Source organism: Apis mellifera, linkage group LG1 (genome assembly GCF_003254395.2).
Source record: "Apis mellifera strain DH4 linkage group LG1, Amel_HAv3.1, whole genome shotgun sequence".
Lineage (NCBI taxonomy): Eukaryota > Metazoa > Arthropoda > Insecta > Hymenoptera > Apidae > Apis > Apis mellifera.
In genome coordinates, this window is record NC_037638.1 from 14,893,919 (window position 1) to 14,914,810 (window position 20,892).

At 30.8% G+C, this 20,892-nt stretch overlaps 4 protein-coding genes across 23 annotated transcripts in view; 2 read left to right on the plus strand and 2 right to left on the minus strand.

Moving 5' to 3' along the window:
• Positions 1 to 462: 462 nt before the first annotated feature.
• On the minus strand, positions 463 to 3,173 carry LOC552264 (potential E3 ubiquitin-protein ligase ariadne-2). Its single transcript, XM_624640.6, has 7 exons — positions 2,997 to 3,173; positions 1,958 to 2,480; positions 1,651 to 1,882; positions 1,447 to 1,564; positions 1,147 to 1,371; positions 866 to 1,078; positions 463 to 782 (listed from the first exon to the last, which is right to left on the minus strand). Exons 2-7 carry the CDS (start codon positions 2,478 to 2,480, stop codon positions 627 to 629), a joined length of 1,467 nt encoding a protein of 488 aa, XP_624643.2. The 5' UTR covers positions 2,997 to 3,173; the 3' UTR covers positions 463 to 626.
• A 727-nt stretch (positions 3,174 to 3,900) lies between these two features.
• LOC100578901 (DPH3 homolog) lies at positions 3,901 to 4,531 on the plus strand. The gene has a single exon (XM_006570729.3). The coding sequence runs from the start codon at positions 3,996 to 3,998 to the stop codon at positions 4,248 to 4,250; it is 255 nt and encodes an 84-aa protein (XP_006570792.1). The 5' UTR covers positions 3,901 to 3,995; the 3' UTR covers positions 4,251 to 4,531.
• Positions 4,352 to 5,227, plus strand: LOC102655679 (DNA-directed RNA polymerase III subunit RPC7-like). The gene has a single exon (XM_006570730.2). The coding sequence runs from the start codon at positions 4,424 to 4,426 to the stop codon at positions 5,072 to 5,074; it is 651 nt and encodes a 216-aa protein (XP_006570793.1). The 5' UTR covers positions 4,352 to 4,423; the 3' UTR covers positions 5,075 to 5,227.
• A 6,237-nt stretch (positions 5,228 to 11,464) lies between these two features.
• Positions 11,465 to 20,892, minus strand: part of LOC552243 (mucin-5AC) — a 40,577-nt gene continuing 31,149 nt past the window's right edge. For 15 of the 20 annotated variants that reach the window (XM_006570734.3, XM_006570732.3, XM_006570735.3 and 12 more), the window contains 9 exons: positions 20,165 to 20,309; positions 19,996 to 20,071; positions 19,669 to 19,898; positions 19,460 to 19,538; positions 17,802 to 17,966; positions 16,293 to 16,685; positions 13,984 to 14,247; positions 12,218 to 12,480; positions 11,465 to 12,063 (listed from right to left, as the gene is read on the minus strand). In XM_006570734.3, coding sequence (XP_006570797.1) covers positions 11,653 to 12,063; positions 12,218 to 12,480; positions 13,984 to 14,247; positions 16,293 to 16,685; positions 17,802 to 17,966; positions 19,460 to 19,538; positions 19,669 to 19,898; positions 19,996 to 20,071; positions 20,165 to 20,309 — 2,026 coding nt within the window. In that variant the 3' untranslated portion in view covers positions 11,465 to 11,652. The remainder of the gene's footprint in view (positions 12,064 to 12,217; positions 12,481 to 13,983; positions 14,248 to 16,292; positions 16,686 to 17,801; positions 17,967 to 19,459; positions 19,539 to 19,668; positions 19,899 to 19,995; positions 20,072 to 20,164; positions 20,310 to 20,892) is intronic. The other 5 variants (XM_006570748.3, XM_016911302.2, XM_006570733.3 and 2 more) reach the window with 4 other exon arrangements.

Sequence of the window (20,892 nt, forward strand, 5' to 3'; positions counted from 1 at the left end):
AAAGCACTGTAATTATATAATATTCATGGAATACTCTTAGACTAGCAAATTATACATTCTATATCAAATTTTAACAATCAGTCAATACAAATCAATACTTTCTTATATATTTTTTCAGTGATTCTTTCTCTCTCTCTCTCTCTCTCTCTCTCTTTCTCTCATTTTTTTCTATAGAATCTATAGAATCTATAGAATTAAAAATTATTTATAGAATTCTTCATTTATGTAAGAGTACATAACCAACAAATAAATTTCATTTTCATTTTCATACTGCAAATATTTTTCTTAACAAAAGTTTAAGACGTATGTGTGTATTTATAGTAAAAATGATAATTTAAAAATTGCTTAATCATTAAAAAACACTTTAATCTAAAGTTACTTGTAATTAAATTTTCAACAAATTTCCATTATCTTTTTTCTACTTTCTAAAATATCGTCAATTTAATCTATTCTATGCATTTCTTTTTTTTTTATAGCAAATAATTAACTAATACATATTATATAAAAAATAATAACTGTTGGAATATAATACTTCAAGAATTAAACTATAGTTATTTTATAAGTTTGGCCTGACTGTAAAAGAGATTGATATAATAGAATATTTATGATCATAATTATGATAATATTTATACTTCAAGGAAGTCCTTTAGTAAAGTAACTCTACGCTTTTCAGCAATATCCATTTGATTTTCTAAATCTCCACGATTTGTTGTTTCTGCATGTTCTATTTTCCAAGAAAGATCTTCTATTTCTGCTTCCAATTGAGCTTGTTGATATTCAAACTATAAATATTTATTATATATATTTAGTATTTCTTTCATCTCTAAATTTATTTAATATTTTAAAAGTTAAAATAAATTTTTACCAATTCTTTACGTGGACCAGGTTCCATGTAATAAGCATAAGGATAAGTATATTGCAAAGTATAACGACAACGTGTTAAAAGTGATGCAGCTGCAAATAAATGTTGCCAGTCAATCCATGTTCCACTAGAGTTCATTACTTTTTTATTTATTTGCATTTTTATAGCTTCCAATGTTTGCTCTTCTAATTTTAATGATTTACTATGATTTTCCCACTAAAAGATATTCAAAAGTATAAATAAAATTATACATAAAATTAATCTTAAAAAGAAATAATTCTTACTCTTTCATAATAATGAAGATATTTTTTAAGAGCTTCTCTTGCTTGTGCAAGTACACTTTCATGGGCAATGTTAGGATTCTCTTTATAACGTGAACATACATAATATTCACTTCCATGTGCTTTCCAATCTCCAAGGCACATCCAACAAAAATCATACTTACAATTATAACATTGCATATGATTGCAGCCACCATTTTTTTCTATACAAATATGGCATTTTGGACACTATAAATTAAAGATTATTTCTTTTATAAAACTATACACACTATATATTTTAGTATATAAAATTTAAATACTGACATCTTTGGTGTGGGCACTAATATAATTAGCTGTTTCTGAATCATCTGCGCATTTTGTTAACCACTTCTTCATAGTATTACAATCAGTAGGTGCATGGTAATCAATACCACATCGAAAACTTAAAATTATTATTATTTCTGAATATGTATGATTAAACAAGTATGTGATTAAAATTATAAATATTTTAGAAATATGAATACATACCAAAATACAGTTTTACATGATGAACACATCACTCTTTTTGCTCTTTGTTCTTTTGAACGCATAATCATTTGACAATTGGGCCCTGGACAAAACCTTAATTGTGGATGGGATTTTACATAATCACAAAAAGCAAACTGTTGATATCTTTCCCTCATGTTAGGCTTGGTAAGAAGAGATAAAACAAAATCTTCTGGAGCTAAGACATTGCAATCCTGTGCCATGCAGCTTATTCCTAATTTAAATTAATTTAGCTGAGTTCAATAAAAAGATTTCAATAATCTGATCCATTTTTTTTAATAAGACTTACCTGTAGAAATACCTTGAGTTATTTGTACTTCAAAATGCATGCACCAGCAGTCTTTACAAAATGAATGTCCACATGTCAATGTAGAAAATTTCTCAGCTGAATAAATTGCAACACAAACTGAACATAATCCATTCCTTTGATTTTTTAATTCTGATAATGAATCCAATGGAGGTAATGGTTTTATTTTTGAATTAATTAATAAACTGGAAGCATTGGTACGGTATTTTGTGATGATATCTTGTAATGTCCAATTGTGCGCATGTAATAAAACTTTGGCTAAGGATGGTGTTATATGAAGACTATTACTTAACAATTCTACATCCTCATTCAAAAGTCTTTCCACTTCTTCAATTCTCAAACAATCATATACAGCATATTCAGGATCTCTTCTGCTTTGATCATTATCTATATCATTATCACCTTCACCATCCCATGGTTGCACATTATAATAATCTTCATAACCTGGATCTCCGCAATCTGAGTCGGAATAATCCATTTCAGTGTCATATTCTTCAGTTGACATCTATATTATTAAATATCTTTTTTTAATAATTCAGAAATGTTTTAATTTACATATTTCATATTTATTACATATACTTAATTAAGTATATTAATATAATATATATATTAATATATATATAAATACATTATTTTCTTTATAACCTCATAATTTTTATTGTTAAAGATAAACAATGATAATATAATAAAAAATATAATTATATTAATGAATAGAATAAAAAAATATAAATATATTAATAAATAGAGTAAAAAATAAAAATTTTAGAAGAAAATTTTTAATAACTATATAATAGAAATATATATTTCTAGTTATACAATGTTTAAATAATCGATTTACTTATATAAGTTAAAACAATATTCAGAAATATTAAAAGAATGGCAGTGGATTTATTATTTGATTATTTTACATAAAAAATATATTTTTGTAACATTTCGTAAACATTTTGATAAAATCTCGTATACTGTATTATAATAAAATGTTCGTTCATTTTGTTTTATTTACATAATGCGAATAACCTACCTTTATGTTTTTTTATATCAAGAAAAATGCATTGATATATTTATTTTATAAATTATGAAAAAGTTATTAAAAGGCCTTGTTATAGCCGTTTATATCAATAGTTACACTGGCGCATAAGTTATGTGTATGTTCTTCCATGTCAGACGTATAATGTGAACTATGTATGTTGTAACAGATGATTTCATTTAATCTGAAAGTAGATAAGAATGTCAAAATCACCTGATGAAAACAGCTGAGTTCAATAAAGTACATATATTTTCAATTTGTATTATTAAAATTATTAAAAATTTATTTTTAAATATGATATACATATATTTCGAAATTTCATTTATATATGAGTATTAATGATTTTTAAAATTATTTATACGTAAATTTTGAAACAACATATTTATATAATAACAACATACAAATTCTAATAAAATAAAAATAAATAAAATATAGTATATATATTTTTTCGAATAATTTTTTAAAAATAATTTTTTTATAAACTCGATATATTTTTATGATCATTCTATGAATAGATAAATATATATATATTTTTTATCTTTATTAACTAAATATAATTTCATATTTTATAAACTATTAACAATTTTAAATATTAAAAGTTACATAAATGTATTATATAAAAGTATTAAAATGATTTAATACGAAGAATTTTTAAATTCTTTAAAAATTTGTACATAACATAAAAGAGAGAAAGTAATATAAATATATAATTATCTGTAGAAATATTTATTTCATTTTTGTAAATAAATATTTTATATTTTTGTATTTCAAAATGTTTATTAAATAGATATTTTAAAATTATTTGTATTAAAGAAAAAGGAAAAAAGAAAAACGAATACGTAATCTTTTTATTCCATAGAGTAGCCTATCTATTATTTTCATAACTATATATGATATATACAGTTTATAGTAGTATATTTACTTTATTATGGTGACTACTTTTAACCTCTATTTAAACTATAGATTACAAGATTATCTTGTATTATTAAAATTATGTCAGTGTATCATGATGAAGTAGAAATTGAAGATTTTGAATATGATGAAGATGAAGAAATATATTATTATCCATGCCCTTGCGGAGATCAGTTTCAAATATCTAAATCAGAATTAGCTGCTGGAATAGAAGAAGCCACATGTCCTTCTTGTTCTCTGGTTATTAAAGTGATTTATGATAAGGAAGTGTTCATAATTAAACAGGAAGAACTTGTTAAAGATGATGAAAAACAGCTTATGACTCAGAAGATATAAAATAAATCGAAATATTTTCTGAAGTGTTTTTTACAATCACAATTGAGAAGAATTATCAAAGTTCTTAAGAGAAAAAATTGCCAATAGATTTCAAATAAATATTGTTTTTACTAATTTTACTAAATGTTAGAAAATAATTTATTGTTAGAGAATAAAATACGTGTATTATTATTATGGCTGGGCGTGGCAGAGGAAGAGGCAAACCTTCTATGTCAATTAGCACAGAACAATTGGGTTTTACTAAAGGAGAGGCATTACCACCACCAGTCTTACAACCTCCACCAAAATATCCTTCTTTAGAATACAAACCAATGCCATTAATTATTAATACAGAAATGAGTTATCTGTTAGAATTAAAGAGAGAATATGCAGAATATATGAGAGAATCATCTAACAATGTTTTACCTCTTATAATTAAAAAAGATATTGAAAGGTATTCAGATCGATACCAAGATTTGATTACAGATAAAAGTAGTTATGAGACTAGATACGATTGGAGCAGAATGCCAGCAGAATTAAAACCTCAGCTAAGAAAACGTAAAGGACAAAAATTTGAGAAGCCATTGAAAAAGCAAAAAAATGTTGATGTTGAATCAAAGTTGCAAGAATTAGAGAAAAAAGAGAATTCACAACAAAGTGATACAGAAGAAGAGGAAAAGGAAGAAGAAGAAACAGAAGAAAAAGATGATGAGCATGCGGAGGATGAAGAAGAGGAACTGGATGAGGAAATGGATGAAGGAACTGATTATCTTAACAATTATTTCGATAATGGAGAAGGTTACGACGATGAAGACGATAATTTAGACGATGGACCTATTTATTAAGATATGACTTTTATAAGAATCGGAAATTACTCTTTGTTTTCAATTATTGGATTAAAATACTTACAAGTTATTAATTGAGCACTGTATGGCAATATGTGTATATATATATTTTATCGAATCACGTGTTTAAATAAATCACGTGTTTTAATAAAATCATTCCAATCAAATCATTTCATATTATAGATACACTCATATGTATTTTTTATTTTTTAGTAATTATATTTTCTAAAGAAATTGATAACAAAGGATGGTATGATGTATTGAAAAAAAGGAAATTAATTCTTTTAGAACAATTAAAACAGTCCAAGATCACAGGAAGCGTCGGCGTGTTCTTTATTACGAGTATTTCAATTTCTAATATATAATATATATATTTATATATATATAATATATATATAGCCATAATAATTTGCAATTATTGTAATAAATGATTCTCCTCTACGATGCAATCGGAGAGTAAAAACGCAATTTTGGACGAGAAGGGGATGCGCAAAAGTACCGTAGTGTTACGTAATGCTTAACATTTATATGCTCGCCGTGATTTTTTTTTTTAATATCTCACATTAAGTAATCATTTTCTTTCCCTTTGGTTTGCTTTCATTTACAAACAGTGAATTTTCCTACAAAGATCAACATCAGTCCCAATATGTGCACATTGAGTGCAGGAAAGGGATATGAGAAAAAAAATATGATCATAAAAATTGAACTCCTGAAATTTCCAGTCGCACGTTATCAAGTTTTTGTTACTTATTAATTATATAATTAATTATATAATTTAATGTAAAACATCGAAATATTGTTGCGTTATTTTCGGATTCAACACTAGGAAAGTAATTAAATTGTTTGTGACAAAGTGGAGAAAGTTATATTGATATATAGATGTTATGACTTGGCAGTTAATCGAATCATTTAAAAATTCGTGTATAGTTTAAAATTTTTTTTTTGATGAAACACCTCTTAATAATTTTATCATTTTTATCAGTGATTAAGTAACAAGATGTTACATTATGATAAATGATTCAAATTCGATATTTTGTAACAAATAATTACATATTGATTTAAGAACATAGAATGATATAAAAAAAATATATTCGAAGAAACAGGTTATGTATATAATTCTTTATGTTATTCTTAATAATGATTTCAACTTTGCAATTGCAAATTTTTTTTAATCTGTTTTGTAAAATACGAGAAAACTTGTTATATTTCATTTCTTAATTAAATTAATCATGTTTTTCTTTCTAAAAATTTTTCTAAAAGAAAGAAAAAGGAAAGGAAAAAAAATTTACTTTTATAAATTTATTAATATTTTAAAAAATTAATATTTTAAGAAAGAATCGATCCAATCAATGAAAAAAAATTAAATAAATTAAGTCATTCACGCTATTCGCGGTATTATAAAGCATATTCATCAGTCATTATTCTTATAATAATTGACCGTTACACGTGATTCTCTTATTTTGACAAAACAGGTTTTGTTTCAATTTATCTTTTCAATTTTTTTGTAAATACTATTGTTGTTTTAATCTAATATTTTTTTTTTTTCATTCGCATTGGTTTTTTCATAATATACTATATAATGTATATATAGATATATTTGTATATATAAATATATATACATACATATATATATATAGCATAATCTATCTATGTATTAATAGGCATAAAGACTGAGGCGAGAATACAGGCGAAATTCTGAAACAATAATCATTCAAGTATTGGATTTTTTAAAAATATTTTTGTTTACTTGTTTTGAAATAAAATGATTTTCGCGTATTTCTTACCATCAGAGTCTTCAATAGCCAATTTTTTCTGAATTATAAAAAAAGATCTTCTAAAATACTACACTTTTATTCATAGTTTCTGTTTTGAATCTTGATTTGTTGAATATGGCCAGCATATTCATATTTGTTATTTCTTATAAGATCCATTTGATGATTTTGTAATTATTAGGAGTAGATCTGCCTACATATAGAAATGAGAAGAAAGGCTCGGAGCAACGGGGAGGGAAATGTTGAATTGAATAAATTTTGGTAAAGAAAACAATTATACAAAATAATAAATCGTTTGTTTGATTAGAAGGAAGATTTATCATAAACTTTTGGTTTTTAAATTTCCAAGCCTTTTTCTTAAACATATCATCTATATTTGTTAAGTATGCGAGTAATTATAAAGTAAAACATAATATGTTAAACTTTTGCCTATCAAGACATTATTTATAGTCTTGTGAAAAATCTTACAAATGATTAATAAATCGCACTCGATATCGATTATCTATCAAATAGAAATGAATAAATATTTTAATTCAAAATGAATAAATATTTATTTTGTTTCGCAGTATTCATTAGGATCTTACTTCGTTTGAAAAGGGAGAATCATTTTCCTTCACTGTGCTTGCATGCGTATCTCATGATTCATGTTTCAAATCGAGATTGAATATAATGTACATAGTAGCCATATAGATGATGATGTGTGACGTTCTGGAAATCACAGGACAAATCAGCTTTTAAATTCGGAAAGGCAGTGTAAGCTTCTGCGAGGTGCTTCTCCAACATATTTAAAACGATTACTAGCCTTGAGTTGATCAACGTTTCCGTCTCCGTTTTTATAGGCTTACACCAAACTGTTCAAGCTTTCTTTCTCTCTTTTTGCACTCTCTTTTTTTTTTATTTTTTGATTTAGCTAAGAAAATAAAAAAAAAAATAATATGATTTAATGATATTGTTAAAAATTTTCTAATAATTTTAACAATGGCAACAAATAAATAAATATTGTCATAATTATCCTCACCTCTTTCTTTCCCTATATATAATGCAATTTTAATAATTATTATATAAGAGAGAAATATAGCAAACCATTAATAATAATAATAATACTCTGCATAATGCCACTGTTTCAAATGAATCTTTCAAAAATATTGATTTGAATGAACTATTGTAATAGTTTGCTATTTTAGATTTACTTTGTCGTATGGTTTTAATTTTAATTATAATCATATTAAATATTACATTTTTTTAAGTTTTCAAAACGATCTTAATAAAATATATAAGTAATTTAAACGCTTATTACGATGATAGATAGATTAAAATCTGACTGCATCGAAAACACTTTCGATATCTGATATAAGATTACTAAACAATTTCATAATGTTATGCATAAGAATCACGAAATTGAATATTAAAAACAGATTTAAAAACGGATAGAATTCTAAACGAATAATTATAAAACAATGGAAATATTATTTTATGATTAAAAATAGAAATAATAGAAAATTTTATGCAAAAATATTCAAATAAATACAAGAAATAAAAAAAAAATTCAAATAAATATAAAAAAAAATAAAATTCATTTAATAATCTAATAAATTATTGATTAAAGTCATGCATTTTTTCATGTATTTTCCATTTTTCATTTTCCATTTCATTTGATATTATTCATCTTTGAATCAGACAGATCGGTGTAAGCAGAGATAAACGTTTCTTCTTTCTAAATACAATCGAGGGAAGGAAAGGGAGAATTGAGGAAAGAAAGCATGAAAATGGCATGAAACTCTTGTAAAAAAAAAAAAAACTTTAAGATGCAAATATTTTCTAATCCGTACCGATATCTCGAATTGTTTGAGACGGTAGCACGATCAATGATAAATCTCAATATTTTTTTTTTTCTCTAATACCATTAAGAATCAATATCTTTTTTCTTCACACCATCAATTATCCTAAAAATTATTTCCAAAGAATAAGCTGCAGCGTTAAAAAATTTTAAATAAATATTATTCAAACGAATAATTCAATGAATGAAAATATTTTAAACATCTCAATATCAATTTTTGATTTAAAATTACAAATTTTCTTTTCTTTTTTTGTTGTAAGAAACTAAATAATTCGATTAAATTAAAAACTAAAATAATTATCATTGATTGGCTATCGTCCGGTCAACTATTTTCAAAAATGTTCCTACAATCGACACCCTGATCTTTTACACTTTCATCTAGTCCCTCGTCAGTCATTTGCATTTTGTAATTTTTTTTCCATACGTTTTTATTTTATTTATTTATTTTTTTTTCCTTTAGTAGTTTTTTTTTTTTTATTACTAGATTATCGTTTATCATATTAATCATTATCATTATACTGCTTCACTACGGTTGGTTGACTCTTGGACGTGGATCTGGATGGACCGGTGTACCGGTGTACCAAATGCGCGTGAAAGAGAGAAAAAGCTCCGTCGCTTGAGTCATTCGGTATTTTTCTTTTTCTTTGCATAATATCTCTTTACTCTCCTTCCATCGTCCTCGAAGCGAGAACAAGAGGGAATCCTGTATCTTTTCACAATCGTAAAAAGATTGCTTCGATCTTTTGTTTATTCATTTATTTTATTTCTTATATTTTATTTTAAGATAGAAAGATTTCCCTTGTTCATCAAGCTTCGGACATATCGAATCACTTTTCTCTTCTTTTCTCTTCTTTACCCTCGATTCGTTCTTAAGAGAAACGTACGAATGAATTTATCATGTAAGAAATCAGACGGAATACAATACATTTCACGGGAAGTTAACATTCATTCTTCTCTTTCCCGTTTTCTTTTCCTTTTTTTTTTTTTTTTTTTTTCTTTTTTTTTCAGATTACTCCATAATTTCAATATATTTTGAACTAATACCAAGTTTCTAGTTTCGTAAATTCAAGCGACGCGTAAAAGCGTGATTTCTCGCGCGAAATTCGTAGGAATTGCAAATTTCCCTTCGTTTTATTTCGATTCTCGTCGGTTCCCAACGATTGGATTAATTCGTCTTTCCCGGTTGTTCTCGAGAATTTGTATTATGCATGAAAAAAACACTACGCCTCACTACAGTAATTCATTTCGCTTGATGATAGTTTTCGTTTGCCATTTTTTTTCTTTTCCGGAGATTGTTCGTTACTTGATCGTTTTTTTTTTTCAGAAATTTTTTTGAAGAAAATTCAAGAAAAGACTATATAAGATATCGAAGTATTTAATAAGAAAGATTGAAGATTTTGCTCAAAGATAAGATAAACGAATAAAAAATAAAAATATCTGTATAACAATATGAATATGATACAACAAGAAAAATATCAGCCTTGTGCAACAATAATATATAACAGACGATTCTATAATAAATTTCTTAAAAAAAAAACGATCAAGTATTCCATATAAAAATGGAATATATCCATTTCTGAATCGGCAAACTTGTTAAATCGGCAGAAAATGTTAGTTTTGTATTTAAAAGAAACTAATCTTTTCACGGTACTATCGATAATAATTTAACAGATCTATCGCGGACGATCAACTTTCTTTCTAGAGATCTTTTTTTTCTTTTTCTTTTTTTTTTTTTTTTTTAAATTGATCGATAAGACGAAAAATTGGATGATGATTGACAGGAAAGATCCTAGGAATATTTTCGGTTCCGTGATTATGTAATCCGCGAGTGCAATACCCATTAATTGTACACATTCATATTCGTGTATACGTACATAATTGTTTTTTTTTTTTGTATATAGATTTATATAAAATGCACGAAGCGGTTGAAGGTTTATTGAATCCTTCTCTCCTTATTTATAGCAACAAGCCGTATTTTATTTCCTCGCAATTCGATTCGTCACGATTAGTTTTCTTTCTTTTTTTTTTTCTCTTCATTCTCATCTTGTTCTTATATAATGGAGAAAAAAAAATTTCGGACTTAACTATGATCGATCCCCCGCCGAAACATCGAAGGATCATTTGAAACATCTTAGAAACTTATTGACTCGCATACTCGTCTAAGTGCGTGCCTTTCTATGTATTTCCCATCGCGTGATATCCGCGTGTATTTGTGTATATCCGTGAATGTCCTACAGATTGGAAATTAGATTCTTTTAATTTTTTGTTTTAACATCTTTTCTAACATTTCAACTTAATAAAATCATTTTTCAATCGAACATATTTGCTAGTTCTGGCAAATTAAAAAATATGTGCATAACATTGTGTACATAATCAAATGCATTCTTCGAATTTTAATGTATTCCCTGCACGCACCTCTTCGTTTTCCTCCATCATTTTATATATTTACCAATTCTTTACCAATATCTTTTTTTCGAAACTTTATCAATTATATTATCAAGCACTCGTATAAGTTCGAAAAATTCTTCTTTTCGTGCTTAAAATAATAATGAAATGAAAAGAAAATTTTTCCTAAAAAAAAAAAAAAAAAAAAAAAAAAGAAAGAAAATTCCTGCTATAATATATCATTTCAACTGTTGGTCGAAATGAATACAAAAAATATATATATATTTATATACGTTTCGATGATCGAATTAAAGAAAATGTTCGAACAGATTTTTCGAGGCGTTTCCGGAAGAACGAAGAACGCTGAGCACGTGACGAGTAAGACGGAAAGGAACCTACGAGATATCTCGTCTCCGATGAAAAACAACCGGAACAAGAAGACGAATCAGGAAAGGAGCTTCCATAGGAACCTCGTCGAATTGTTTTATCATTTATTCTCCTTTTCTCTTCTACCCTCATCTTTCTCTTTGCCCCTCCGCTTTCGAGAACATTGCTACTACTTTTATTTTCTCGCATTGAACGCCCTAATTCTCCGAGCCGCTGCCCTTTCCCCAGAATTTATCGAAACGATTTCGTGCTTTTTCCAGCACTTCGCTCGCTGCGGAACGTTGTGCAGAGCCTGGAACCACTGTCGGCGCTTCCAGTACATGGTAGCCACCCCCGCTACTTCCTATTCCACCCACGCTACCGGCACCGCCACTATCAATGGCGCCACCTTGAGGCGACTCCGCCTCTAGGATACGGTAACCCTGTTGAGGGGTCGTCGTCGATGACGGGGCTGTCATGGCCGCCGTTGTGACTGGCTGACTACCTTCTTTTTTCCTCTCATATTCGAAACTTGGATCCTCTAGACATCTTAAACTCGTCCCTGCTACGGATTTTATTGATGGCTCCGATCTTTGTTCTTTAGATTCTTCTTCGATACCGCCTGTTTCCTATAATTGATCAAAATTCTTATTTTTACAGAGAATAAAAAAAAAAGATTTCTCGAAATTTAAATTTCCTTTTCAATTTTAAAATCGATTATTTTAAACCGAAGGTGAACAATATTTTTTCATATATATAAAAAAAAAATAGAACAATTCTTACATCGTCAACGTGTGTGGGAGTGCCGCCGGTTTGAATATTCGAGGGCAACGGACTATCCCTTTCGGAGTCCATGTCCTTGTGTCCGTTCAAACCGCTAAAGCTACCTATAGAAACACTTTCACTTTCTGGAGATTTATATCCGGAATGTTGGGAATGTTGCGACTTGTGCTGTGCCGCTAATTCAGGTGGTGCAGATTGCGGAGCCGATGGAACTGACGAAGGTGCCCAGCTCTTTGCCTCGCTATGCGGACGTGTCAGAGGTTCTTGAAAATATATTACAAATTGAATATCATTGAAAATGGAATTTTATTAATATTTATAGGGAATTAATTGTGAATTTATTGGAAAACTATTTTTTCATATCAGACTTCAATGAGTTTGAAATATAACGTTAAAAGTATTAAACATTTTGAACAATCTTTGAGCATTTTTTATACTATATATATATATATATATATACATGTTAAGTTTGATGATTCATTTTGGTTTTTGTTTGAGATAAGATTTTCTATAATTGTATTTACACATTCAAATATTTCATGTATATATAGCTTTGCATGCATACATATGCATTTTATGTATTTATATATTTGAAATATTGGATATATATAGCATTTAATAACAGCTTAAATCTGTTGGGAAATCTTATTTTAAAATTCAAATAAAAAAAACAAAAAAATGATATCGTTGCACGCTTCTATAGTTATACATATGTACATAGCTAATTATAGAAAACCTAAAGTGATTTTAAGATTAAAACAAATACAAAAGTTGATACGCAAAAATATTCATTAAAGCTATTTATTAAATTATAAAGAGTTTAATTTTACATTAGATGAAATAAAACAATTTTGACGATCAAATAAGAAGCATTACTTCCGTTACATTTTTTTTTTATCTAAAATTTATCTAAAAAGTAAAATTAAATTATTTATAATTTGAAAAGTAAATTACAATTTTTATATATCAATTTTTGGATTTATTTTTAGAATCACTTCTTAAATTTTTTATTTACTTACTCATTCAAATAATTATACATAGTATAAAATTTATATATAATACAAAAATTAATTGGTTATATGTATAAGAAAAAACTATTTGAAATATCCTTAACAATATTTCGAGCTTATTTCGAGCTAAATCAGTAATTTTTTGACAAGTTGTTCAAATATATTTTTAAGCTTAATATGAGAAACAATAGTGAACTTTTAAATTTCGAATATAATCCATCTTTTAACTAGACTTTAGATTTATATTTCTTCACTGTTGAAATAATATAAAGATCTTTAAAATCTTTAAAATACACAATGTAAAATATTTTAAATGTCTATTTCAAAAGATGGTGTTAATAAATAATAATTCTAATAATTGAATATTTTTATTTTTAATAACTAATATATATATATAATCAATTAATTAAAACTAAAATTATAGTTTTCATCTGTAATGCAAGATAAAGATTGGTTGATCAACATTATCTATCCTTATTTTAAAAGATACATAATGTATCTAATATTTTTTGTCTATTTTCTTAAATTTTTTAAAAATTTCATTAAATTTCATTGATACTATCAGAATCACGTGAAGTTTTAAGTTCAAGAATTTTGAATCGTTTCGCTATAAATATAAATTCATGTTAATATATTCATAAATATAATACCAAAATTCTACGGTGTTCACTGATGAGTAGCGTTGAATTTTGTACTTTTCTTACTCGAAAAAAAAAAAGAAAAATAAACGAGCAAATGTTAAAATACGTAAGTTACCTTCTCTAACGTTTTGCGTGACAGTGAATGTTTTCCCGGTGTCTAATGGAACCGTCCAGTTGACCGGCTCCGGTGAGCGCATGATCATCTGTTCCGGCGACTTTACCCTGGTCGGTTCTGGCGGACTTTTCACTACCGGCTCGTCGTCGATCCACGGGCTTGCGGCGGTGGCCGAAACTGGCGCCTGAGACTGGGACGGTGGTGTCGACGCGACGCTCGACTCCCCACCTGTCACGTCCCCGTTTACTTGTGGCTCTGCCGTCACTGCAACGTTTCATCGACACTTTTAATGATTTTTGCGTATAACCATCCTGTCGCTCGAGCTCGAGCGGGATTGCACTCGATGTTTCGAATTTTTCACATATATATATATGTACACATTTTTTTTCTTCTCTTCTTTTGCTTTTATTTAAATTTCAGGATACTTTCTATCCTAAAGTATCCTACTTTCTATCGAGACATTCTACGCTATTTACATTTTTATCGAGACATACCACTCTATATATATATTACGTATTTAAAAAGGATTTTTTTTAATCTACGTTCTTACCGTTGCTGGTTAAACGGATATTTAAACAAGGAGTGGAGAGAAACATTGATCGAGTCATCGAGCGCTGATAACGAAAATCGATTATGATTCGAATCGATTACACGAGGAATCTACGAAATGGGAACATTTCAATAAAAAGTACACTAGCGTACTCAGGATGCAGGAAGAAACATATATGTATTTGTACGAACATACAGATACATACATAGATAGATAAACAGAAAAGAGATAAACAGAAGAGAAAAAGAAAAAGAAAGAGAAAGAGAGAGAGAGAGAGATTGGTGAAGTAGAAAGAATACTAGGTTAGGTGTGACGTATAGAATGTGTGTAAATGTGCAGCTGTATTGCACGGCCACGCAACAGGTTGACAAAGGGCTCTAGCATACAGGCTATTGTTCTCTCTCTATCGCACATTTATGTACTCGATTGCACTGAGCGGTGAAATATCACGGATAATCTGCTTTCCTCTTTTCTCTGCTTCCCCTTGTAGTTGTCCCCGTGTTCAACAAAAAGCAGAATCCTGCGAATCAGATATGATGAGAAAAAGAGAAAAAACAAATATAAAGAAAAAGAATGAGTGAAAGAAAGAGAACGAGCAGAAGGGTCACGTATTGCTTAATACTCGTATTACGAACTAAGTAAATATCGTGTGTTCGTTTCTCTTCGTACATAAGAAAATTTTCGTATTCTCGTAAATTATTCTCGTAAGAAGATCACACTTTGGAAGCACACACTTACACTTCACAACGGTCACCTGATTCGAACGTTCCAAAGACACGTTTCTTTTCCTCTTTCTGTCCTTTTTTTTCTGTTCAAGAGTCTTTAGAGAGCGACGATTCGATTTCACGGATTAGGCGCGAGTGTTGGTGCGAAAAGCTGATCTAACAAACAGTAGACAGCCCCGGTTATGCACAAAAGAACGAATTTAGCGAGATGAATTCAGCGTAGTGAAAAAAATATCAGACCACAATCAGATACATCAGCAAAAGCTATCTCGAATCCCTTGATTTGACAGACTGAACGACGTAGATATTAGTGGAGAGAAGTAGAATAAAGTAGATTTAAAAACTCAATCGCGAGGAATCGTCCGATTCGAGTGAAAACTTGGTAAATATATATATATATCTGTATATACGATCTACGTGTAATCTATACGATGAAAGCGTGACGAGAAAGGAAGAAGTCATAGGCGGCGCTCTATTTCGCGCGGGAAAAAGAATTGTATTAAAGTGTGAATTTCAGGGATAGCTTCACTTTCCGAATTCGCTGTTGCTCTGTAGAGAGAGTATCAAGGAGATATGAGAAAAAAAGAGAGAGAGAACGTGTGTGTGAAAGTAAAAAAAGAATTAGGGATTCGAGTAGCGAATCGACGAGAAAAATAGTGGAGAAAAAAAATAAGATAATCGAGGCGAAGAAGAGATAGATAGATAGATGTATAAATAGAGAAGAAAGGAAAGAGAGAGAAAGAGAGAAAAAAGTATTGTATTAATAATAACAAATATACAAAGACAACGACAGCGATATAAAGATAAAGACAACGATATCGATTACGACAACGATAATGACAACGATAACGACACCAACGAACACACGGAAAGCATTGTTTTAAAAATTGTGTTCGAGCGGATAAATATACATATATATATATACATATATATGTGTGTGTGTATATATATATATATATATATATATATATATATATATATAAGGCAACGGAGAAGAACACAGGTCTTTTTCTGACAGAGAGCATGCTACTTACTAGGTTGGACGGCGGTAGCGGCTTGGTTTGACGCGTATCGACTATCGGAGGATGATTTGGATGGATCGGCGACGGCGGCTGCGGCCGCAGCCGCAGCTGACTGGTCGCGGCCCGTTTTTGCCTGAGCTTCGTTTGGACCTTGGTGGGATCGGCTTATATCTTTAACACGGTCCGGCCTGGCCGCAGCAGCAGCGCTCGACGTAGGTGGGTGATGGACACTCGTATGAATCGAATGTTTTACCGGGGGTTTTACGCTTGTACTTGTTGTGTTTGTGGTGGTGGTGATAGTGGTTGTGGTAGTGGTAGTGGTAATTGTGGTAGTACTCGTGGTAGTGGTTGAGGGTTTGATGTGATGAAGGGGGCGATAGGGGGGAGCTGTGGTTGCGAGGAAGGCTAAAACATACGGTACACAAAGTACAATGATGAATAAAGCGTCGTTTCGATTAAGGGAATTTACGTGTACGTAAGACAGCTCTCATTGGCGCAGTACCTTGCTTGAAATGTTTTATGGATTTGCGTGGAAATGTAAAATATCTATTTGAATTTGAAACAGCTCGAATATTCCATCGAATATTCGAGTTTCTAAACGAATCGTTATGTATGATTAAATGTATTAAAGATTCATTTTATATATTAATTGTAATACATTTTAAGCAAGGTCGCATCGCATATGTTGAGATTTATTTTTTTATTGGAGAGGTTAACGAGGGCTGAAGGATATTCCGGCATTATCGAGCCGCTCAGAATTACGTCCACACTCGAATATCGAGGTTTCCTCGCACTTGCATTTCCAGTAGCTATGGACGCAATCAGTGTATCGCGTCACAATAGACGAGAAAGTTGGCCGCGGAATTTCATTGCGGTATACACGCATATACAAATGCGTATAGGTATATACATGTAATAGTCAGTGTCAATATCATTGTTTTGAAAATTGTTTCGAATCAATTCATCCTGGAACCGATCGAACAAACGACGCGTGTAATCTCGAAAAATATTCGAGCATAGATGAATCTTGAACAGTTACAAGAGGGGAGAAAGAAATGAATAAGTTTTGATCAAATATTCGTTGAAGTTTTGATTTGCGAACGATTCGGGGAATCGTTGTTTAAACAAGAAAAAATTTTCACCCACAAACTTTCGAAACCCATACGAAATGTATCTCAATTATTGTAATAATCGTTAGAAATTCGAAATTTTAATCCTAAACGTTTTTCAAGAAGGTTTTCACGTTTATTATTATTCAACGGTTCGACCCTTTAACAGTTTAACTTCGAGATAAAAAAACGGGATTAAATTAAATTACATTGTTTAACGACATTCTATTCTCCTACGTTTAATTATTTAAACTGTTTAAGGGTTGTAAAGATAGAGATAGTTAGTACGGTGAGTAAGGTTATAAATATAGTGACCATGGTAATTGGTGCGGGAGGTAAAGGTTTATAGAGATATCTGAAATACGTGAAAGTCGGGCTAGCGGGCAGCAGGTACGTGGTACAGAGAACGTACATTTCCGATGGACCTGCGGGGACCTCCTGTAGAACGGAGTAGGCCCTGGGCCCGAGGGTGGTGGCGGTAATGGTGGCACGCTGGTCGACGAACCCGTCGAGGAAACCGTCGACGGTTCCCGTATGCTCCAACGCACGTGGCCGGGGCCCGTGACTGAAACACCCGCTACCACTTCCTGATCAATCCGATCGCAATGCTCGGACACGATCGTCGATCTGATCGCGATCGATCTCGCGCGAGCAACTTTTTTAGCCTGATTAATGACTGAATAGATTGACAGACAGAGAGAAAGAGAGGCAAAGATTGAAAACAAAAAGAAAAAAGGGGAAATTGGAAATAGGGGAGGGAGGTGAAAGGACGATGTTTATTTTTTTATCAAAGTATTATCTATCTCGATGCATCCAGTGATTTCAATCAAAAAAACACAAACATTGGCAGACATCGAATCACGTAGATCGTTAGATTTTCTTTTCTTTTTTTTTCTCTTGTGAGACGCTTTCCATTTCAAAGAGCTGAGAGATGAGATGAAGTTGAAGCGATATTACGACTAACATACGAGTTGCTCATCGGCGATAGATGATGATTCAATGGATTAGGCATAATGATGATGAATATTTGGCCGAGCAAGTGACGAAAGATGAAAGATGAAAGACGATGAGGTAGATCGAAGAGATGTGACTGGTGGTGATTACGAATGATTACGAGAAGGTATTTTCACGCAGGATGAAAAATCATGCGTATTAAATGCATATATATATATATATGAAACAATATTATTGATAACAATGTGATTATCGAATCGATGATAATTGGATTGAGTAGGTCGATGTAGTATCATTTTTGTTAAAAGATTATGTTAAACTTTTTTTTTCGTTAAATGATGGGATACCTTTATCGTTGCTTTTGATCAACATTATTTCAGTCTGGCCGACATTGAATTACTTTCTAATGTAACAAGAAACGATTAAACGAGTTGGTTCAAGGCTATTCCACGGTTTTCCGGATGCCGTTCAGGGAAAATGGGGGAGACAACATTTTCGCAAAATTTTCTGTACGGACAATCAATAGGTCTACTATAGTTACTATAGATGTGGACTCAAAGGCAGAAACAGAGATATAGAAACGATTAAACAGGAGTGTCATGCATATGCCTAAACATTAACGACCATTTGGCAGTTAACGTATTGGACACACACCGCTTGAAAGAGTCCATTTAACGAGAAAGAAATATAGATCGATCAGTGATTTTATAATTATCGCTTTATCCTTTTCATAGGAAAAAGAAATATAAATGATAATACTCTTAATAGCGGTGAATGTCTCTTTTGCAACACGATTCGAAAAGGGGTAAATACGATCAGGTATGACGAACGGTTTGGCTTTTGGGACTCACAAGAGCAAACAGCAGACCAAACTCGCATAATATATGTATAGTATATATATATATATATACTATAAATATAATATATGGATTTCTATCCAATAAAATTCAATGATATATGCACGAAAATGCAAAAGGAACTCGTAACGGGATTACGAGCGCCAATCGATTTGGTGGTGCGATCTCTTGAATGCTAAATCGATCGACTATATATATATATATCGATACAAAGAGAGAGATGACGAAGGATGTATCGATGCTCGTTCATCTTACTTACTCGGTCGTGGATGCCTTTCAGGCTCACCGCCTTTTTCCCTTTGCTCTTTCTCCTTCTCCTTTGACTCCTTCTCCTTTTCCTAAACAAAGGGAATTCGTTCGATAATTCAAATTATTTCGATTCAATTCGATATTTTACATTTCGATCAAATAAATGAATCGTTATTTATATATATATCAAAAAAAGATGTTCTCGAAATTAATCAATACCTTGGCATCTTTAGTGACGGAAGGCGCACGAGGCGGTTGACGTTTAGGTGATCGACGTTCAGTCACAGTTGGACCAAGACTCTGCGAACGACCGGTTCTTGGACTGTTCTTAGGGCTGGATTTCGTTTTAGGCTGAATTTCTTCGCGGTGCTCTTTCGTCTCCTCTCGACGTCGTGGTATCACGGGCTCCAACTTTTCTCTCGTTGGAGAGGGAAGCAGTGCACCATCGCCTGTGTTATCACGTAGAAGAAGAAAAAAAAAAAAAAAAAAAGAAAAATGATTTGACAAAGTTTTCATCGGGAATTGATTTCTTTTAATATTACTTACCCACGCCAGTAGTACGATCCAGATGATGGCGGATCAAGAAATCTTTTCTTGCGCGAGCAATAGCTCTTTCCGTATCCTGTTCGACAATGTGTAATAATTATCACAGTAGAGTCGAATGAGACCGATGACTGACTTAGAGCCGTGACTGAAACGAAATGATCCAACATACCGCTTTAGAATCATCCTGCAAAATTCCATGAATGGGTCTAGCTTGAACCGAAGATGGCCGACCCGCGGGAGGCATGGTCATCGCGGCAGTAACCGGAGCAACTTTTCTCGTGTTCTCTTTTTCTTTCTCTTCCTTCGTTACTGACCTAAATACGCAATCATTCGTCACTGGCTTTTTTCCCCCGAGACTGTTGCAATTCGGCACACGAGGCGGAAGACACACATCGCGTGGAAGAAATAAAAGGCAGCTACGACAAAACCCGTGTGAAAGATGCGAATTCATTCCCTGTACAACTACGTTTGACTCTTTTCTTCTCTTCTTTTTTTTTTCTTTCACTCGTGTGAATGTTCGTGTTGCGCGTGTACGAATGGAAATGTTTGCTTGCTTGTTTTTTTTCTCTTTCTTCGAAATAATCGAGCTAACGAATCTTAATAAATGAAATTATCTAATTGTCTAATTAATTAATTCATCGACGTCGTTTTTTTCTTTTTGTCATGACACGCACAGCAGAATTTAAACGTGTTCCGTTACACGTTGATACGAGTTCCTATATTACTTGTGTAAACATGAAAAATGATCGATTAAATCGTGTAGTCGACGAATAAAGTAATCGTATGCCATGTTATGTACAGTCGTGTTTGACATCAAACAGTTACGATTATTTCTAACGACGTTTTATTCCTTAGTCAATTCATTCGTTATATATACTTTTCCCGTAGAACCAGTGA